The 16,349-nt window shown below is 36.3% G+C and overlaps 1 protein-coding gene across 3 annotated transcripts in view; it reads right to left on the reverse strand.

The window, feature by feature from the left end:
* LRP6 (LDL receptor related protein 6) overlaps window positions 1-16,349 on the reverse strand; it is a 126,698-nt gene that overhangs the window by 97,986 nt on the left and 12,363 nt on the right. For all 3 annotated transcript variants that reach the window (XM_082767653.1, XM_082767652.1, XM_082767651.1), the window contains exon 2: window positions 14,041-14,434. In XM_082767653.1, coding sequence (XP_082623779.1) covers window positions 14,041-14,434 — 394 coding nt within the window. The remainder of the gene's footprint in view (window positions 1-14,040; window positions 14,435-16,349) is intronic.

Consider the following 16,349-nt stretch of genomic DNA (forward strand, 5'->3'; position numbering starts at 1 on the left):
AAATGGAGAAACAAGTCATGTTACTGCTTCAAAGTCAGTCATAAAAAGGCTAGCTGTTCCCATAGATTTTTCTTATTGTTTCTAAAAAAAGGAGCCAGAACTTTTTCCATCAGAAGAACATTAGTCAAGCAGTCACTGAACATATGTTTGACAAGCTGTGTCTTGCATGTTTTTGTAAATTTCTTGACAACGGTCACACCATAAGAAACTTACCTAGAAGCAAGAGAATGGTGAAAATGGCAAGTTTCATGGTTCACCACAAACAATGTATTTGCAAAAAAAGGATGCACAAGAAAGAGAAAAAGTTTAACAATCATTTTACTAAAAATCATCAAGCACTCAATTTGATACTTGTTCTCATCACCTAGCTCATGCATTTTTCAAATTCTCACCAGAACTCCGTTTTATCAGCCAGAGTTGGCTTATACTTAAATAGGGGATAGTAGTTGTTCTTTACATTGTTTTTAATATGATTTTGGTCTTATTTAAGAGAAAAATACATAGATTAAGCTCAATCTTATTCTTCACCATCTCAAGGGAAAACACTTGCCGTTAATATTCAGCAGTTAGTGAAAAGAACTTTAGTATAGCATCCAGGTCCTGCAATAAGAAAACAATCATTTAAGTCTGGACACTGGAATGCCACAAACTCTCTTCGTGGAAAAAACACTGTCTTCTACCAAACCAGCATACTCAACACTGTTATGGCAAAATAACTATTAATGCTGTGATTTTACCTATCCTACCCTTATGGTCTACCACAACAAGCAAGCCTGAAAAATTAGGCAGTTCACAAGACAGATTCTAAGTGCCATCTTTAAGATGCTCTGGAAACTAGAACTTCAACAAAGAAGGAAAAAAAAAAAAATCCCCATGGCATGTGTTTGCTATACACATTCCCTCAATAAGTGAATGTAAAGTATAGTTAGAAAACTGAAAGGTTTGGTCTAGAAAGTGGATAGTGTACATGGTGGGGGGAAATGTGGCAGAGTGAGAGAAAAAATTAGATAATCTTGAGATATATGTATTAACAATTCTCATCTTTCCCTATTTCAAGATGCAAATATTTGCATTAACTATCCTTTCTCATGCAGAAATTTTATAGAGCACAACTATTTTTGTAATATAAACTTTAAAAATAGCATATTAAAAATAATTTTGTATTCTCTTCATAAATTTACTTTATAGTTAACTGATTCTGCAAACACTTTCGTTTGCACAAAATAATTTATTTTTCTTACTGGAGCAGGCAATTGTGAATTCAGGGATGACAATTCCTAAGCAAACTCAGACTTGGAAATTAACAATAGAAGAGTCTTACGCCAAATCATTCACGAGCAGAAGCCTAAGATTAGACTTTTTAATGTGTAATATGACAGGCAGAACTCAAATAAAGGTTTAAATATAAAGTAACTAACATGGATGATAGTCTGCTTGATTTCAAAAATGGTCTATTTTAGTTTATTGTATTTTTCAGAGTCACTTTCTTTCCTGTCTAGTTTTAAATATAGGACTTCTGGTAGCCTGTAAAAGAGCTGTCAGACAGCTTTTCCCAATATGACAAATCTTACTTTTAATCTTCATAGTTACTTCTTAGAGCATCTACTTCCTTGTAAGAAACTAAGTTTGTCTTTTCATCTTTTTATCCTTCCAAAACACTGTCAACTACTTCAACCTCTTAGCTTCAGGACCACAAACTGCTTGGTATCCAGCAGTTTCCAGCTTGGGTCCTTCAAAACACTTGAGTACATTTTTAATTTTGTAGGAATAGTCCTGTCAAGATCAACTTAACAGTCAAATAATATATGACTAAGAAGGTCACCAGATAAAATATAAAGGGTTTAGCCTCTGAAAGACTTGCACCCAAAGTTCTTCTGCAGTTCTGTTCAATTTTTAACTGAACAACTTCTGTAGCAGATTTCAGATACCTCCTATTTGTAGATCATTTGGTATATGTACTGTTAATATTCACACTAGTGTGAACTCCACAGATAAAATATGCATACACACATACACACATGTCAACAACCATCTGCATGCATGTGTGTGCAAACATAACGTAGCCCACCATCTTTACAAAGTCACTTCTCTTTACTCAAGTTTTGGCTGAGGTCATGCATTTCTAGGGTATAACACGTCAAATTCTCTAAGGGAGCTTTTAAAATGTGGTTTATACAGAAGACAAAGGGGATGAGTGAGATTTTTTGGAAGATTTTACAAACCATGCAGGTGGCAGGAAAGAGTCCCAAACTACGCAAATGCACAGTCTGTCTCCATTTTGTGTTTTGGAGAGTCACAGAAGAAGCCTAATACTTTCACAGCCACCAATGAAAACTTCAACTTGAGATTACTAGCAGTTGTTTGCATAGGCCCAGGCTTCAAAAGAAGAGTGACAGAGACAAAGATTTTAAATAAGAACCAGAGCTCAAAAATCTTAATCTTCCCACCCTGTTGCAAGGGTGGCCTTTTGGCATCTATAATCCTATTCTCATTGAAGAAAATAGGAAAACTTCTGTCTCTGTATCTGTAGAGCCCCTGGATGACCATAAAGCCCATCAAAACTCAAAGTCACTGAGCCTTTCTCCTAGTCATTGCTTGGCTTCAGTTCAGGTATGTCCCAATGGACATTGGAAAGCCAACACATTTGCTGTTTTCCTCTGACCTGGATTTCCCTTTTTATTTAGTTAGAGAAGACAGAACAGGCAACAGCAGGGCCGTGGCATATAGAGGGTCTGATCAACATCAGGCAGCTTGGGACATGGCATGAAAAAGCTCCTCTCTGTTTCAAAGTTACCAACAAGGTTATCCCTCAGATACTGAACTGTGGGCAGAACACTCTGGTTACATTAGCTGACAAAATTTCTTTGATTTTAATGAAGCTAAAATAAATACATTTATATAGAGAACTCTGTTAAGGAACTCACAGTATTCCAAGTCTCATTTCTGTCTCGAAAAAGAAGTACATTTTAATGCAAGAAGACAATTCTTCTCCAGTTAAGTAAGAAATTTCTGTCAAACCTCAAGAACACATTGTACTTTCATGCTTTCATAGTACCCATCTCTTTAAATCCAAATTTGGTTTGTAGCTATAAAATGATGATTAGGCCTATATAATTTATTTAATACTCAAGCTTTTAGTGGTTATGAGCAGCGATCAGACCTTTACTAAAGCAAATCTCTGGTTTCACTGTTGACTCTTTAGCCAAGAAGCTCTGAGTCTGCCAACTCAATGATGAGTGCTGGCTTGAGCATCGCATTCAGCAATCATTCCCCTCAGTGGAGCAACTAGTTTTATGCATGCCTCGGGGCTGATAGACATTCTCAGTCAGAACCTCCAAAGATCATTTCTGGCCACAATAAGCACAGCATTTAATACTGTTTAAAATAGCGTGTCAGACTACGACAATAAAATGACATATTGTTTAATCAGGAAAGCACAGTAAAATCAACACACGACACTTTATATAGTTAATGGAACATTTAAGTCAGACCTTACAGTAAGGTAAAGCAGCAATTTCCCTCCTGCTCCCCACCCCAACAAAAACAGACAACTCTGGATTGCTACCAACTACTTGAGCTCCATTGCTTTCCAAGTGTTTACAGCAAGAAATATGTGAGTTTTGTTTTACACACCTGAAGACATTCTTGCAAGATCTCCTTACAGTTTGAGGCTTACAGAAGCCCACTGCTTTATATATCACATATACCTTTTGAGCAATTTTTTTCCTGATTAGTTTTTACCTTGGACTAATCAGGCTTAAATTTAGATCCAAATGTGTTCTCCACAGAAAGATAAGCATCTTTTTTTTTTTTTAATGTAAGAAAAAAAAGCATGCTAAAAATAATTATTAAAAAAAAATCAAAATAGTATATTTTAGCTTACTCAGAAGTTCATTTAAATGTAGACAATGATAAGAGTTTTATTCTACAGCAAATGAAAGCATCACTACAATACACAGCAAGAGAATTGCATGAACTTAATTTGAAATATACATTTCTTTTAGTACAATACTACAACCTGCTAGAGCAGAGATAATGCTTATCCTTTAAATAAGAAAAATAAATTTCACACTTGCATAGATTTATTTAGAAAAAAACACTCAGACTTACCAGTCTTAACAGTGTTCTCAGTTGCATAATCTCCTATCTTTACCACTTTTTGCTTGAAGTGACAGAGGAAACTTATTATAAGTAATATTTTATGCTGAAACATGGAATTAAGATGTAAAAGTAAAAAATAACAATGTTCCCATGAGAAATGAAAATGTAAAGTACGTGAACTGGGGCGTGGAGGGAGGGGGGCAGGGGGAAAGAGATCCAGAATGGATGTTGACAATTTTGAAGAGAATAATAGTAGAGGATTCTAATTAAACATTAAGGTCTAGAAAATATTTTAGTATTCTTTCTATTACTACTCATCAGTCCAAGGGGAAAAAAAAATATTTCCATGATTCTGATTTTGCTGTTTTTTTCCCCTGTTGGATTTATTTTATTTATTTTTCTTTTATTTTAAAGTACAACACAACTAGCATGTTTCAATTATAAGATACAACTAACTAGACAGGCACCACAAATACATATTACATACACATTCACATTCTCACCCAGACATGTGCATTTAAAGCACACAACTTAAAATCCAGAATACTAGTGTGAAATAGCATCACTGGTCCATCTGAAGCAGCTCCCACAGACAAGGCTTAGGTTTTTCTATTGCTTTGCTTTATTATGAAATGCCCACACCTTAGCCAGATGTTTTACAAACAACTTCCAAGGGGGCTGTCACCAACTAATGAAATGGATGGACTGGAAATTTGACAGGTAGACTATAATAATACAACAGAGTTAAAAGTGATAATTATTTCTCCGAGCATCAAGCAGAAATTCAAAGCACAAACTTTTGCTTTGCTCAGCTCATTTTCAGGTCTTTTATAGATAGACAGTCTGAATATGAGCCAGCAGTGTCTGAATATGAGCCAGCAGTGTCTGAATATGAGCCAGCAGTGTGCTCAGGTGGCTGAATATGAGCCAGCAGTGTGCTCAGGTGGCCAAGAAGGCCAACGGCATCCTGGCTTGTATCAGGAACAGTGTGACCAGCAGGGCTAGGGAGGTGATCGTCCCCCTGTACTCAGCTCTGGTGAGGCCGCACCTCGAGTACTGTGTTCAGTTTTGGGCCCCTCGCTACAAGAAGGACATGGAGGTGCTTGAGCGGGTGCAGAGAAGGGCAACAAAGCTGGTGAGGGGCCTGGAGAACAAGTCCTACGAGGAGCGGCTGAGGGAGCTGGGCTTGTTCAGCCTGGAGAAGAGGAGGCTCAGGGGCGACCTTATCGCTCTTTATAGGTACCTCAAGGGAGGCTGTAGCGAGGTGGGGGTTGGTCTGTTCTCCCACGTGCCTGGTGACAGGACGAGGGGGAATGGGCTTAAGTTGAGCCAGGGGAGTTTTAGGTTAGATGTTAGGAAGAACTTCTTCACTGAAAGGGTTGTGAGGCACTGGAACAGGCTGCCCAGGGAAGTGGTGGAGTCACCATCCCTGGAGGTCTTTAAAAGACGTTTAGATGTAGAGCTTAGGGAAATGGTTTAGTGGGGACTGTTAGCGTTAGGTCAGAGGTTGGACTCGATGACCTTGAGGTCTCTTCCAACCTAGAAAATTCTGTGATTCTGTGATTCTGTGATAGTGAAGCAGTGGAACTGTACTGCTTCAAATACCGACCCAACTCAGCACCCTGGCATATTGACTGTAATGCAAACCATCTTCTCCTATCCTGGGGTCTATAAACATAAATTCCATATGCAATTATTATAGATATTTTATTAGGACCACTCAAAATTTATGTCCCCAGTATGTCTTCCTTTCTTACTAGCTGCACTGTAAAAAACTGTATTTGCTCAACATCCTCTGTACAATGTATTATCCCATGACATTTTATCTGACCGTTTTACAGAGAAGACGGTACCAAAATATACTCTTTCTCCACAGGGATAGTCTTATTTTTTCCAGGAATGCAGCCAAATAAAGATGGTTCTTCTGTAGACATTTTTTTCCTTTGTTAATCATGCTGAACTTTCATACAGCTGAGTGCTGTGATTTTTAAATAAAATAAAATAAATTTAATCCATAATTTATTTAAAGAATATGATCAGTCTGTTTCAAATCATGCTAGCAAGAGAATTTATCATCTATTTTCAAGAAACGAGTAATAAATCAAACTTTTTTTGTCAACAAAATAAATTCAACAATCAACTTCCTCCACAAAATACTGCCCAAAGAAACAAAGCTGACTTTCTGCTCTGTTTTCTACAATACAAATCAAATCCTTTGGTCTAAACTTTGGACCAAACTTTACACTCTAAGATGGACATATTTCAGTCACTTCCCCAAATGCTGTGAGGTATAAAAACCCAAAACCAACCTTGTCTCAATTTTAAATGAAGATTTTTTTTCCTCTGACATTCCTTCTGTCTCCATACTCCCTAACCCCATAAAAAGCAGACTCATTAACAACTCAGACACAAAACTACTACACTCCTCATACCTGCTGTGACTAAGGCAGACTCTATCTTATATATTTCTGCTGGTTGTTACAAATGCACTTCAGAGGTGTACAGCATGTAGGCCAAAATATTGCAGCAAAAATTTGGAGCACAAACTCAGATTATGGCAAAAAGTGTGTTTTTGCCAGTGAAGCTTATGTAAAAAGGGAAGATGATGGTCGCAGAATGAACAAAGTAAGTTTAAAATGCACTGCAGTGAGCTGTATTCACTGCAGGATAGTTTTGCAAATAACATTCTTCTGGTGTAGATCTGCTTCAGTGCACATTGTCTATAAGGCTCATCATCATTTTCATAAAAAATCTAAAATATCCTGCCTCAATATGGTAAAGAGATTAAAACCAAAACTTTTCCCTAAACTGAGGTATAAGAATAATTTCTTACAGCAATTTCCAATTGTTATGCTGAGTCAGTTGCCATTTGTTTGTTTTTCTACTGAGCAATTGCAAGCTCTTTCTCTACTACATGAATGGGCTACCAGTGCATGTCATGGCCTCTAAGCTAATGATTTCCTGATAAACACGTCCAAATTGTATTTGAGGAGTTGGGAGAGGAAGACTGTTTTGTTTTACTCTGGCCTTCTCCCCAGAAATATCGCAGACATTCCTTTAAATCCACTCTGCTTTCCCTACAAGAACACTACTTTGAACTTCTTAAGCAAGAACACAGAATGAACAATACTTCAGATCACATCTTTCTGCTGTAAATTAGTATGGCCCCTTTGAGTTCCTGTTAATAGTTATTAAAAGGTATATTAGGATCATTTTATTTTTTAAAGGTGTATGAACAAATATGTTTTAATTAACGTGCTAGCTAGTAATGCTTACTAGAAGTATAAAATCATGATTTTAAAAATAACTTTCCCTGTGTACACTCAGTATAAAGCTTCATTCAAAACACGGTTAGTGAAAACTTGTTTGTACACAATTTTTATTTTTATTTTTAATACAACAGTCTAGTTTCATAGTCTAGACTTAGATGCTAGGATATAATTGTAGGGATTGAAAATGCAGATAAAAAGAAGCATGCCCAAAGACTCATCACCAGAGGTTATTCACGCAGACCAGAAATTACTACCTCATTTTAAATACGTGGTTCTAACTCACTAAACAAACACTACATGTAAACTTCTGAAGTATACATTGATAGTTCAGGCCAACTCACATCGATTTTACCAGTTCTTATCACCCTTACCACTCCAACATTAAGGTACATGTTAACAGGCTTAACCATCTTCCTGAATGTGACCTTAATAAATTGTCGATAGACTATCATGTAAAATACCGTATCCACAAGTCTAATTGGCACAAATCCAAATCTCAAAACACCAAGTGAAAAAAAAAAAAAAAAGGAAGAAAAAACACACCAACAATGAACTCAAGGTTTTGACAAATTGCAGTGTTTCAAGATGCTACTACTTTATTCACAGTGAAGTTGGCAGAAGGCAAAGCACAGCCCTCAACTGATCCAGTCCACAGTCTCATTTTCTAGCCCAAGCACTTAACAAAGGAGGTAGGGATGAAAGCTTATTTCCAAACTTGCCTTGAGCTAAAAGCACCTATAACTTTATGGTACCTGAGTCTTTAAGAACAACATACATTCACCCTTTACAAATCAACTCTGTGCACTCTAGTTTTATTTCTAACAAGCCAAATCTGTTTCATCTCCTTCCACAAATAGAGAAAACTAAGTTAAATGCCTGAAAAGCAAGGAAAACATCTTGGCATGTTCCTCTGAGTTCCTGGCAACCTCTGGCAGTAGGATGAAAATAGGCAGTCAGTGGAAGCAGCATCTAAAACCAGCACAGCAAGATTTACAAGAGAGGTCACCTCTCCAAGCCTTTGCTGTTTTACATACATGGGTTTCTGGTTACTTTCTGGTTACCTTCCTTCACCTCCTCCTTCAGAGGAGACAAAAAGAGAAGAGAATGTCATGAATATTTTGAGTTGTGCAATAAAATCATACCTTCACAATTTGGGTATCCTGGCACACAGAATTACCCTAGCAATGGACTGGAAGCCTGAATCGCATGAACCATATATGACAAACCGCAGACAAACCTTGTGAAGTCTTGTGAAAAAATGGTTCAGAATGAACAGACTGTCAATGATGTTCAAATTTAAAAAAGCTAAAAGTGCTAGCATTCAACACCATTACCATATCTGAATAATGTCTGATCATGTTCTCAGAAGCCACACATCTTCGTAAGATCAAGAGCTAAAACCTGCACACCCATACTTCAGAAGCAAGGACCTCTACTAGTTCTGGAGAAGATGGCAAGGACATTTCAGATGCCATGCTAGTCTCCCACAGGCTAAGGCTTCACATGCTGTTAGGCTTTGCATCATGCAGGAGTCTTGGCCTCGGCAATCTTCTCTGATTTGCAGTCTCCCATGCCAAGAGTTTCAGATCACCCAACAGCCCCTGTGCTAGCATCATCCAATTACTAGTGGCACCACTGTTGCATTTTAGATCTTTCAGGAGTTAAATGCAGCTCAAGAGCCAAGGCAGGCCACTCCTGATATAGTGTTATCAGGACAACCTGTGCAATACCATTGCAATCTTCTGGGTTAGCTTTATCTTTAAGTCACCAAAAAAAACCAAACCAAACCAAACCAAACCAAAACAAAACAAAAATATATCACAATTTTGTCTTTAACCTCCCAGCAGTTATCAGAATTACTTTTTTTTTTCCCTGAGCCACAGCCTTTCATCTAAAAAAAGGACTTAAAAGCCTCAACGTTCTGATACTGACAGTAATGGAAATGAACAAACCTATGAAGAGGGCTGTATTTGCAACCAACGTCTTCTGATAAACAAAGCTTCTTTAGGTGAAGATTAAATACACCTTATAAACTGATGTGCCTACACCACAACAGTCTGCAGATTTCATATCAGCTTAATACTTTCATATAAGTCACCTATAAAACCTCAGAATTAACTCATGATTGTCACAGGCTAGGTTATACACCAAAAAAAATAAGCAGAGTGCACTAATCTGCTGCCAGTGAAACATGTCAGTAGCAGTGGAGGAGTACCATAAATATTTTCAGCCAGATGCAATCTGCTCAAGGGAGATGTGGCATCAGGCGAGAGAAGGCACGAAGCAAAGCCTTCTGTTACTCACATTATTATTGGGATTTACATCTAAAGTAATTTTAGATAATACTGACTTGTATGTAAACAAACAAACAAAAAAAAACTTAATTGAAGTCTTACAAAGAAATTGTGATTTTTTTATTACCAAAATGTTTTTGGCGTTGAAATCTTTTTTGTTTTGTCAATATCAAATATGCTGTAACTGTTATTAGAACTGCTTTCCTTTTCTTATATTGTTTTTATAACATCCACAACTCCACAACAAATACCACCAGTTCCCATGGATCTTTTGTTATGATGTGTAGATGTAATGCCTGTATTGAAACTGCAAGAATTTTTTTGTGCTTACACTTAGGTGTAAGTTGCCAGCTTTCAAACGAAAAAAACAGGTCCATATAACAAAGAAACTATATGTATTCCCTGGAAAGATTTTAGATTAAAAAAAATTGAAATGTCTGCCGGGGGAGGGTTGCACGTTGAATCTGAAGATCCTCCCCAACATGTAAAGTACTTAATTCCAAAAATCAACTTCAGCTGTCATAAAAAGTATTGTAGTTCTTTGTACTCTTAATTCCATTCATTAACTGAAACCTTTACAACCTGAAAGCCTTACAAGAGTTGAACAATTAAAGTAACTCTATAGAGTCACTTGATTTAAAACGTGTCCTGAAAAGTAAGCAATTAGTCAGCACTTCTAGAAGGCACTTAACATTCCCTTTGGGGTGAACAATACATGTAGAAGTGAGAAAAACCAGTTCATTTTGATAGTGCTTCCTATGAAGAAAGCTGATCAAGTTGTCTAAAGGGCAATTTGGGGAGGAACTGTAATGATGATAATGAAGTCTCTTCCCTGAGGACAAAATGGTAGTACAAGTAAAATAAGAAAAAACAGAAGTACAAATTTACAATACTGCATTTTCAAGCAGTACTTGCTCAAGAATCTGAATAGATATGACTTTTTTTTCCCCATCATAAATACTGAAGCAGAAAAACCTCTCTTCCCCGTGCTCTATTTTCATGCAAGCCATTCCTGAATATGATGCTCTTCTGCACATGGGGTGGTCTACCACCTGGTCTTCTTCCCTTGGCAAAAGTCAATAATGAAGTTTCAGAGTATGCATTATGCACAGTTGTTGATCTTATTAAGAGGGTCTTATGTTTAACACTGTTCAGAAATATACAGTTTCAGAAAGGATTACAAGCAACCAGAAGCCTTCCTGAACCAGCCCTGAAAACCCTCAGTCCACTTCAGAAGAAGGCTGAACAAGCACCCCATTCCCTTCCTCTTCATTCTTTACCATGTGTACACACACAATATTTAATTGACTGTCAAGAAAACAGAACGATAAACTGCAAAATAAGTTGTAGCATATAAAATAGAGAAATAAAAAGCTCCAAGTTGAGAACAAACACAGGAGATGGTCAGTAAGAAGAGTCCAGACATTTTAGATTCTGATGACTTCCTAGAGAAAAATATCAGAGTAAAAATTAGACTTGGGGGCTGTGTCGCAACTATCAATTGAGAAATATTTTCCATTACTGAATGTATTACTTATTATTGATAGCAGACATGAGCGTCAAGTCTAATTTCTACGATGCTATTTCACAATTACACATATAACCTCACATACAATTAACAGATGGTTTTGGCAGTGGTAGCAAAGGGTCCCCAAACTAGTTATTCTTTAATACCATTACTGTTGCTGTAGTATGCTCCGAAAAAGAAGAGTCACGTTCTTCAGAAGAGTAAGTACTGGGTAAAGACCTTCAGCGAGCAATGGCTAAGTATCCTACAACAGACAGGTTGCTGAAAAGACCAGAGGGTTGGCGAAACACTATTTTTTTCTACATGGGACACTGCCAAGAAAACACATTATTCATTACTGCATATTTGTGCTGGCTTATATTGTTCTTAAGGTTTTATTTCAAAGCAGACTTTCACATGTTTTTAGTAAGAAAAATATGGATAGAAAATACACATATATACCCAAGCACAGAACAGACAAATACATTTTGGTACTAAATTCAACATGATCATGAAATACTTTATATATCTGCAATCAACTATATTTGTCAAACTTCAATTAAAAATGGAGCTTGTGAGTAATAACAATCTTAGTGTAAATTTTGCTGCTAAATCATTTATTTTGATGAATTGCACAAGTTCATAAATCTGTATCTGGAAAAATCATCAACTGTACGTAAGAGGAGATGGACTAGACTGCAGGAAAATGAAAGGGGTTTTGTTTTTCCAAATTTCATATTTTATTAACTATTTTTAGATCCTTTTATGGCTTATTCCTACCACTGTCTGCCAGGCAACAGTGTGAAACCAAAAGATATTTACAGGGCTAGAAGAAAGTGTAAATATTAGTGAAAGAAGAACACATACAGAAACAGTTTGGGGATTTTTTTTCTTTTTCTTTTTCTTTTTTTTTAAACACACCTTTCCACCCATAATTTCAAGCATTAGAGGAAACTCTGCAATGTGATCAGCTTTATTAAAAGCTGAAAGGTTTTCTGCCATAAAATTGCATACAAGGAATGCAATTTATTTATTTATTTATACCATACTGCATACATACACATACATACTGCAGTATGGTAAGACAGAAAGTGGATATATTACTGCATTACCCTAAAATATATCTTTATATAAGGGTATATCTCCCTAAATATATCTTTAAATAAGGGTATATCTCCCTAAAATATACCCTTAATATAACAACTTACAAAGTGACTTCTGCAAAGATCTAGAAAAAGAAAAAAAAAATCTTGTCTTTCAATTACAGTGTTTGTTTTGTTTTTTTGTTTGTTTTTAAATTCAGGTTTATTGAAGTGTTTACTCTATTGATTTAACAGATCATCAGTATGGAAAAAGTTATGAGTTCACTTTACCTTTGATCTATTTCACTCTTTTTCTTGTAGTTTCTCTTTGAGCTAAGCATTTTGAAAGAGTGCAAGAGTATGCAATCATCTAGTTTTGATCACTGAACATATTACTGGGTATATTTGAAAAATACAAATATTCTACTAAAAAAGACCAGCTTTACAAGAGTGTGTTATTCCTTACTAATAAGGATCACCATCTCTCTGGTTGCAAGACAAATCAAAAACATTTTGACTATTTTTCCTCCCATCTCTCTCACTTTTGGGATGGTGGGTGAAAGGGGCACAAGTTGTTGCATCTTTTCTTATATACTTAAATGGTTTTAGAATCTAGAAAAATAAAACTTGTGCTATCACTGGCTCTAATTTTTAAGTAGTAAAGAGCGAGGAAAAGAGTAAGTTTATCCTTTTTGTTATTTCCAAAGCTAAAAATATAAGTAATGCAAATGAAACATTTTTCCTGTTAATATACCATCAAAGGCCTACTGAAACTGGAGAGGAAAATATTCGGGATATAGCATTCCTACAAAGCTTGGGAAAAAAGCTATGTTTTGGACAAAAAAATAAAAACAAAACAAACAAACAAAATATTAAAAAAAAAATCTTTTGTGAAGGAAAGACTCAAACAAGTTAACAGGTTATAATATAAAGAAGCTGCAAGCAAATAAAGCAGTCCTCATCTTTGCAAAGGAAATAATGCATTAATTTCTCCCCCCAACCAGCTGACTGAAAAACTTACTTGACATGACATTACAAGAGATTCATTTTCCTATTTGTCCAGGAAAAAAAGACAGTATAAATATATCTACACTACAAATAAATGAACTGTAAGAAGATTACACAGTGTCAAAGATATTCCACTAGTCAACAACAGCTTAGTCCCAAAATTGGAACAAAAAGATGACACTGTAAGTCAAATTTAGAGGCTGAAATGAGAAATGGGAACAATCAAATCTGTTCTAGAGTGGGCTATTCCAAGCCCCCTTTTTTTCGCCGATAAATTCCCTGAAGAGTGAAGAGAACAACCTTGCTGTTAATTTTGGTTAAATTCCAAAACACGTCTCAAAATATTTTTAGTACAGTGCATTTATTTGTCTCATTTCTCTTGCTGTTTCAATAAAGCATAAACATTAACAAGGAATAACGTTCCCAAAAAATCAGTTACTTGACACTGCAGTGATGCACAAGCCTATTTACAGGCATTTTGATGGCTTTTCAAGCAGATTACACATTTTCACCTTAGAATTTCTGTTTATCATCTGCACTACTGCCAAAATAATTTTTTTTTTTTTGAATGCCTGATGATTTCTAGTTGTTCACAAACCAAGATAAAAGCATTTCCAGAAGTGCAAATTATTTTCAAGGCACAATAATAGAGAAGCAAATAATGCAAAATGAATCAGAATAACTTCAATAACAGTGCCATCGAGTATTTAAAATCACTTAGCAAACAAGCCATAGAAGAAATGGTCGTAGTCACAAGTATTTTGACAAAGACTTACCCTCTTGCAGGATCTAAGGCAATTGCTCTGGGCTGATCCAATTCTTGCCAAAACAAAACTTTCCTCAGTGATCCGTCTAAATTGGAAACTTCAATCCGATTTGTTTCAGAATCTGTCCAGTATAATTTCTCTCCCAGCCAGTCACATGCCAGCCCATCAGGTGACAAAAGTCCAGAGATGACCACATTTTGTACACTCCCAGACTTATTGAATTCTGTTCGTTTAATGGCTTCTTCACTTACATCACTCCAGTATATCAGCCCCTTCACAAACACGAAGTCCACTGCTGCCGCGTCCTCTAGGCCGCCCACGATCACAGTGGCGTTCTCCTTCCCATGTGCAGCGTCCACCAAGCGCAGGTCACGTCGGTTTGCATACAGCAACAGCGGGGCAGCTTCAAGTGGGAGAAATAAGGGGTGGGGGGACAGGCAGATGCATTAACAACACTCCTACTAAGGACAATTTATGGCCTGATGTACCGTCATAGCGCAACTACTAATGTAAGGGAAAGAGAACAAAAAAAGAGGCAGGGGGACATTTTGAAGTTTGACTGAAAAGCACAGACTCAAATCGAAGTCTTTCAACTGTGCTACAACTCAAGATGGTAACTTGGTAATGGGCAGCTCATTATTCTGGGCTGTGCATTATTAAAATAAGATTAAAGAAGAAGGCAGAGAACAAAGAAAATGGAGGTTTGAAGTGCCCAAATGACACTGTTCTGTACAGAAGGATGCTTAAATAAGAATATGAAAGATGAGGTTAAAGCAGCTTTATAAGCACTCAGTACTGGCCCACAAGAGCAAAAATATTTATTTATTTATTTATTTATTGCCAGAATTTAGTAATATACACCGCACAAGCTTCTATAAAAGCATAATTCATGTCAGGCTATCAAAGACATGTGTGTGTGTTGATACTCTCTGAAATTATGTATCTTGGATATTTTACATATAATACATACAAATAAAAAGTGCACAGAAAATTAAAGGAATATATATATATATATAAGTGTCAATATTGGTATGAAGAGATAGGGAGAAAAATACACCCACATGAGTGAACCACAGTGAGTTATTTCAAACTCAGTTCCACTCCTCTTATTTGCTTACTGTATCAGTTTGCACGGTCAGTACATTTTTCATACATGATACCTGACTAATACAATTAATGGAAAGAAGCAATCATGAAGCAACCATTTTTTTAAAACGTAATATGCCCCTTTAATTGTCCTTAACCACAAGCTATATATAACATTATGAAAATTCTGTCCTCGTTCCTACTTTTACATAAGGTACACAGTTTTTACCACTAAACATATCTACCTTTCCCTGTGTTTACTCAGTCACTGTAGCAGTGGAGCTGTACAGCAGCATCTAGACATAGAGTAGTTGGCATACTGAACACTTGTCTATCTGCCACCACACAAAATTAACAAAAATCCTCCAGATTTATTTGTTAGGATAAGTAGGCATATTAAATTTCTAGCAGGATGTATGTCCTAACTCAAAGCCCTAATTTCAGAGCCAAAGATGTGCCTGTCTGAATGTAAATGGTTACACTGCCAGAACAGATACAGTTCTTGCATGAGAAATCACAATGCATTCAGAATCCCACACTAAAATTAGAAATACTAACACCTAACAAATACATGCTTTAGAAAATTCTAAAGCTAGTTTCCAGGAGCAGGCTACTCCCCTCATTACTGCAAAACTGTTTATCAAAGACACTGCCACGTGTACTGGGAGAAGCTGAAGGGACTAAGAAGTTCCTTAATCTACCTCTAACTGAACAAATTAAACAAGTGCTGTTATATCTTTGGAAGCTATTTTCTTTCTTTTTCTTTTTGAAAACTAAATTGTTCAGGCTGTCTGCCTAAGTTTAGAAGTACTGAATATAAATTGATTCATGCCAGCTTTAGAAGAAAGATACCTGAATAGCTAGGGGGGGAGCTTTTTTGTTTTTAAGGATGTTAAATTTGTACTCCCCCTCCAGAAAACAAGTTTTTAATTGTGCAGCAAAATATTCAGTTTAGAGATTATATTTCTATGGAGAAGGGGTAGACATCTTTAAATCAGAAAGCAGAAACCTTTTATTAAGTATGTTTATTACCTTACTTTGCTATCTCCTTCCCTTCCTTGCATAATTTTCCATATCCTAAAGATTCAAAATGAATCACAGTAGAGTTTCCTTAAGTGCAGGTTGCTTAAAAAGACTGCATTTCCAGAAGAAAACAAACAAAAAAAAAACTGCGTGGTAAACTGAGAATGATAAAAAAGAGACATGCAATACAATAATCTACTTTTTAAAGC

Source organism: Aythya marila (assembly GCF_965140915.1).
Source record: "Aythya marila genome assembly, chromosome: 1".
Taxonomy (NCBI): Eukaryota; Metazoa; Chordata; class Aves; order Anseriformes; family Anatidae; genus Aythya; species Aythya marila.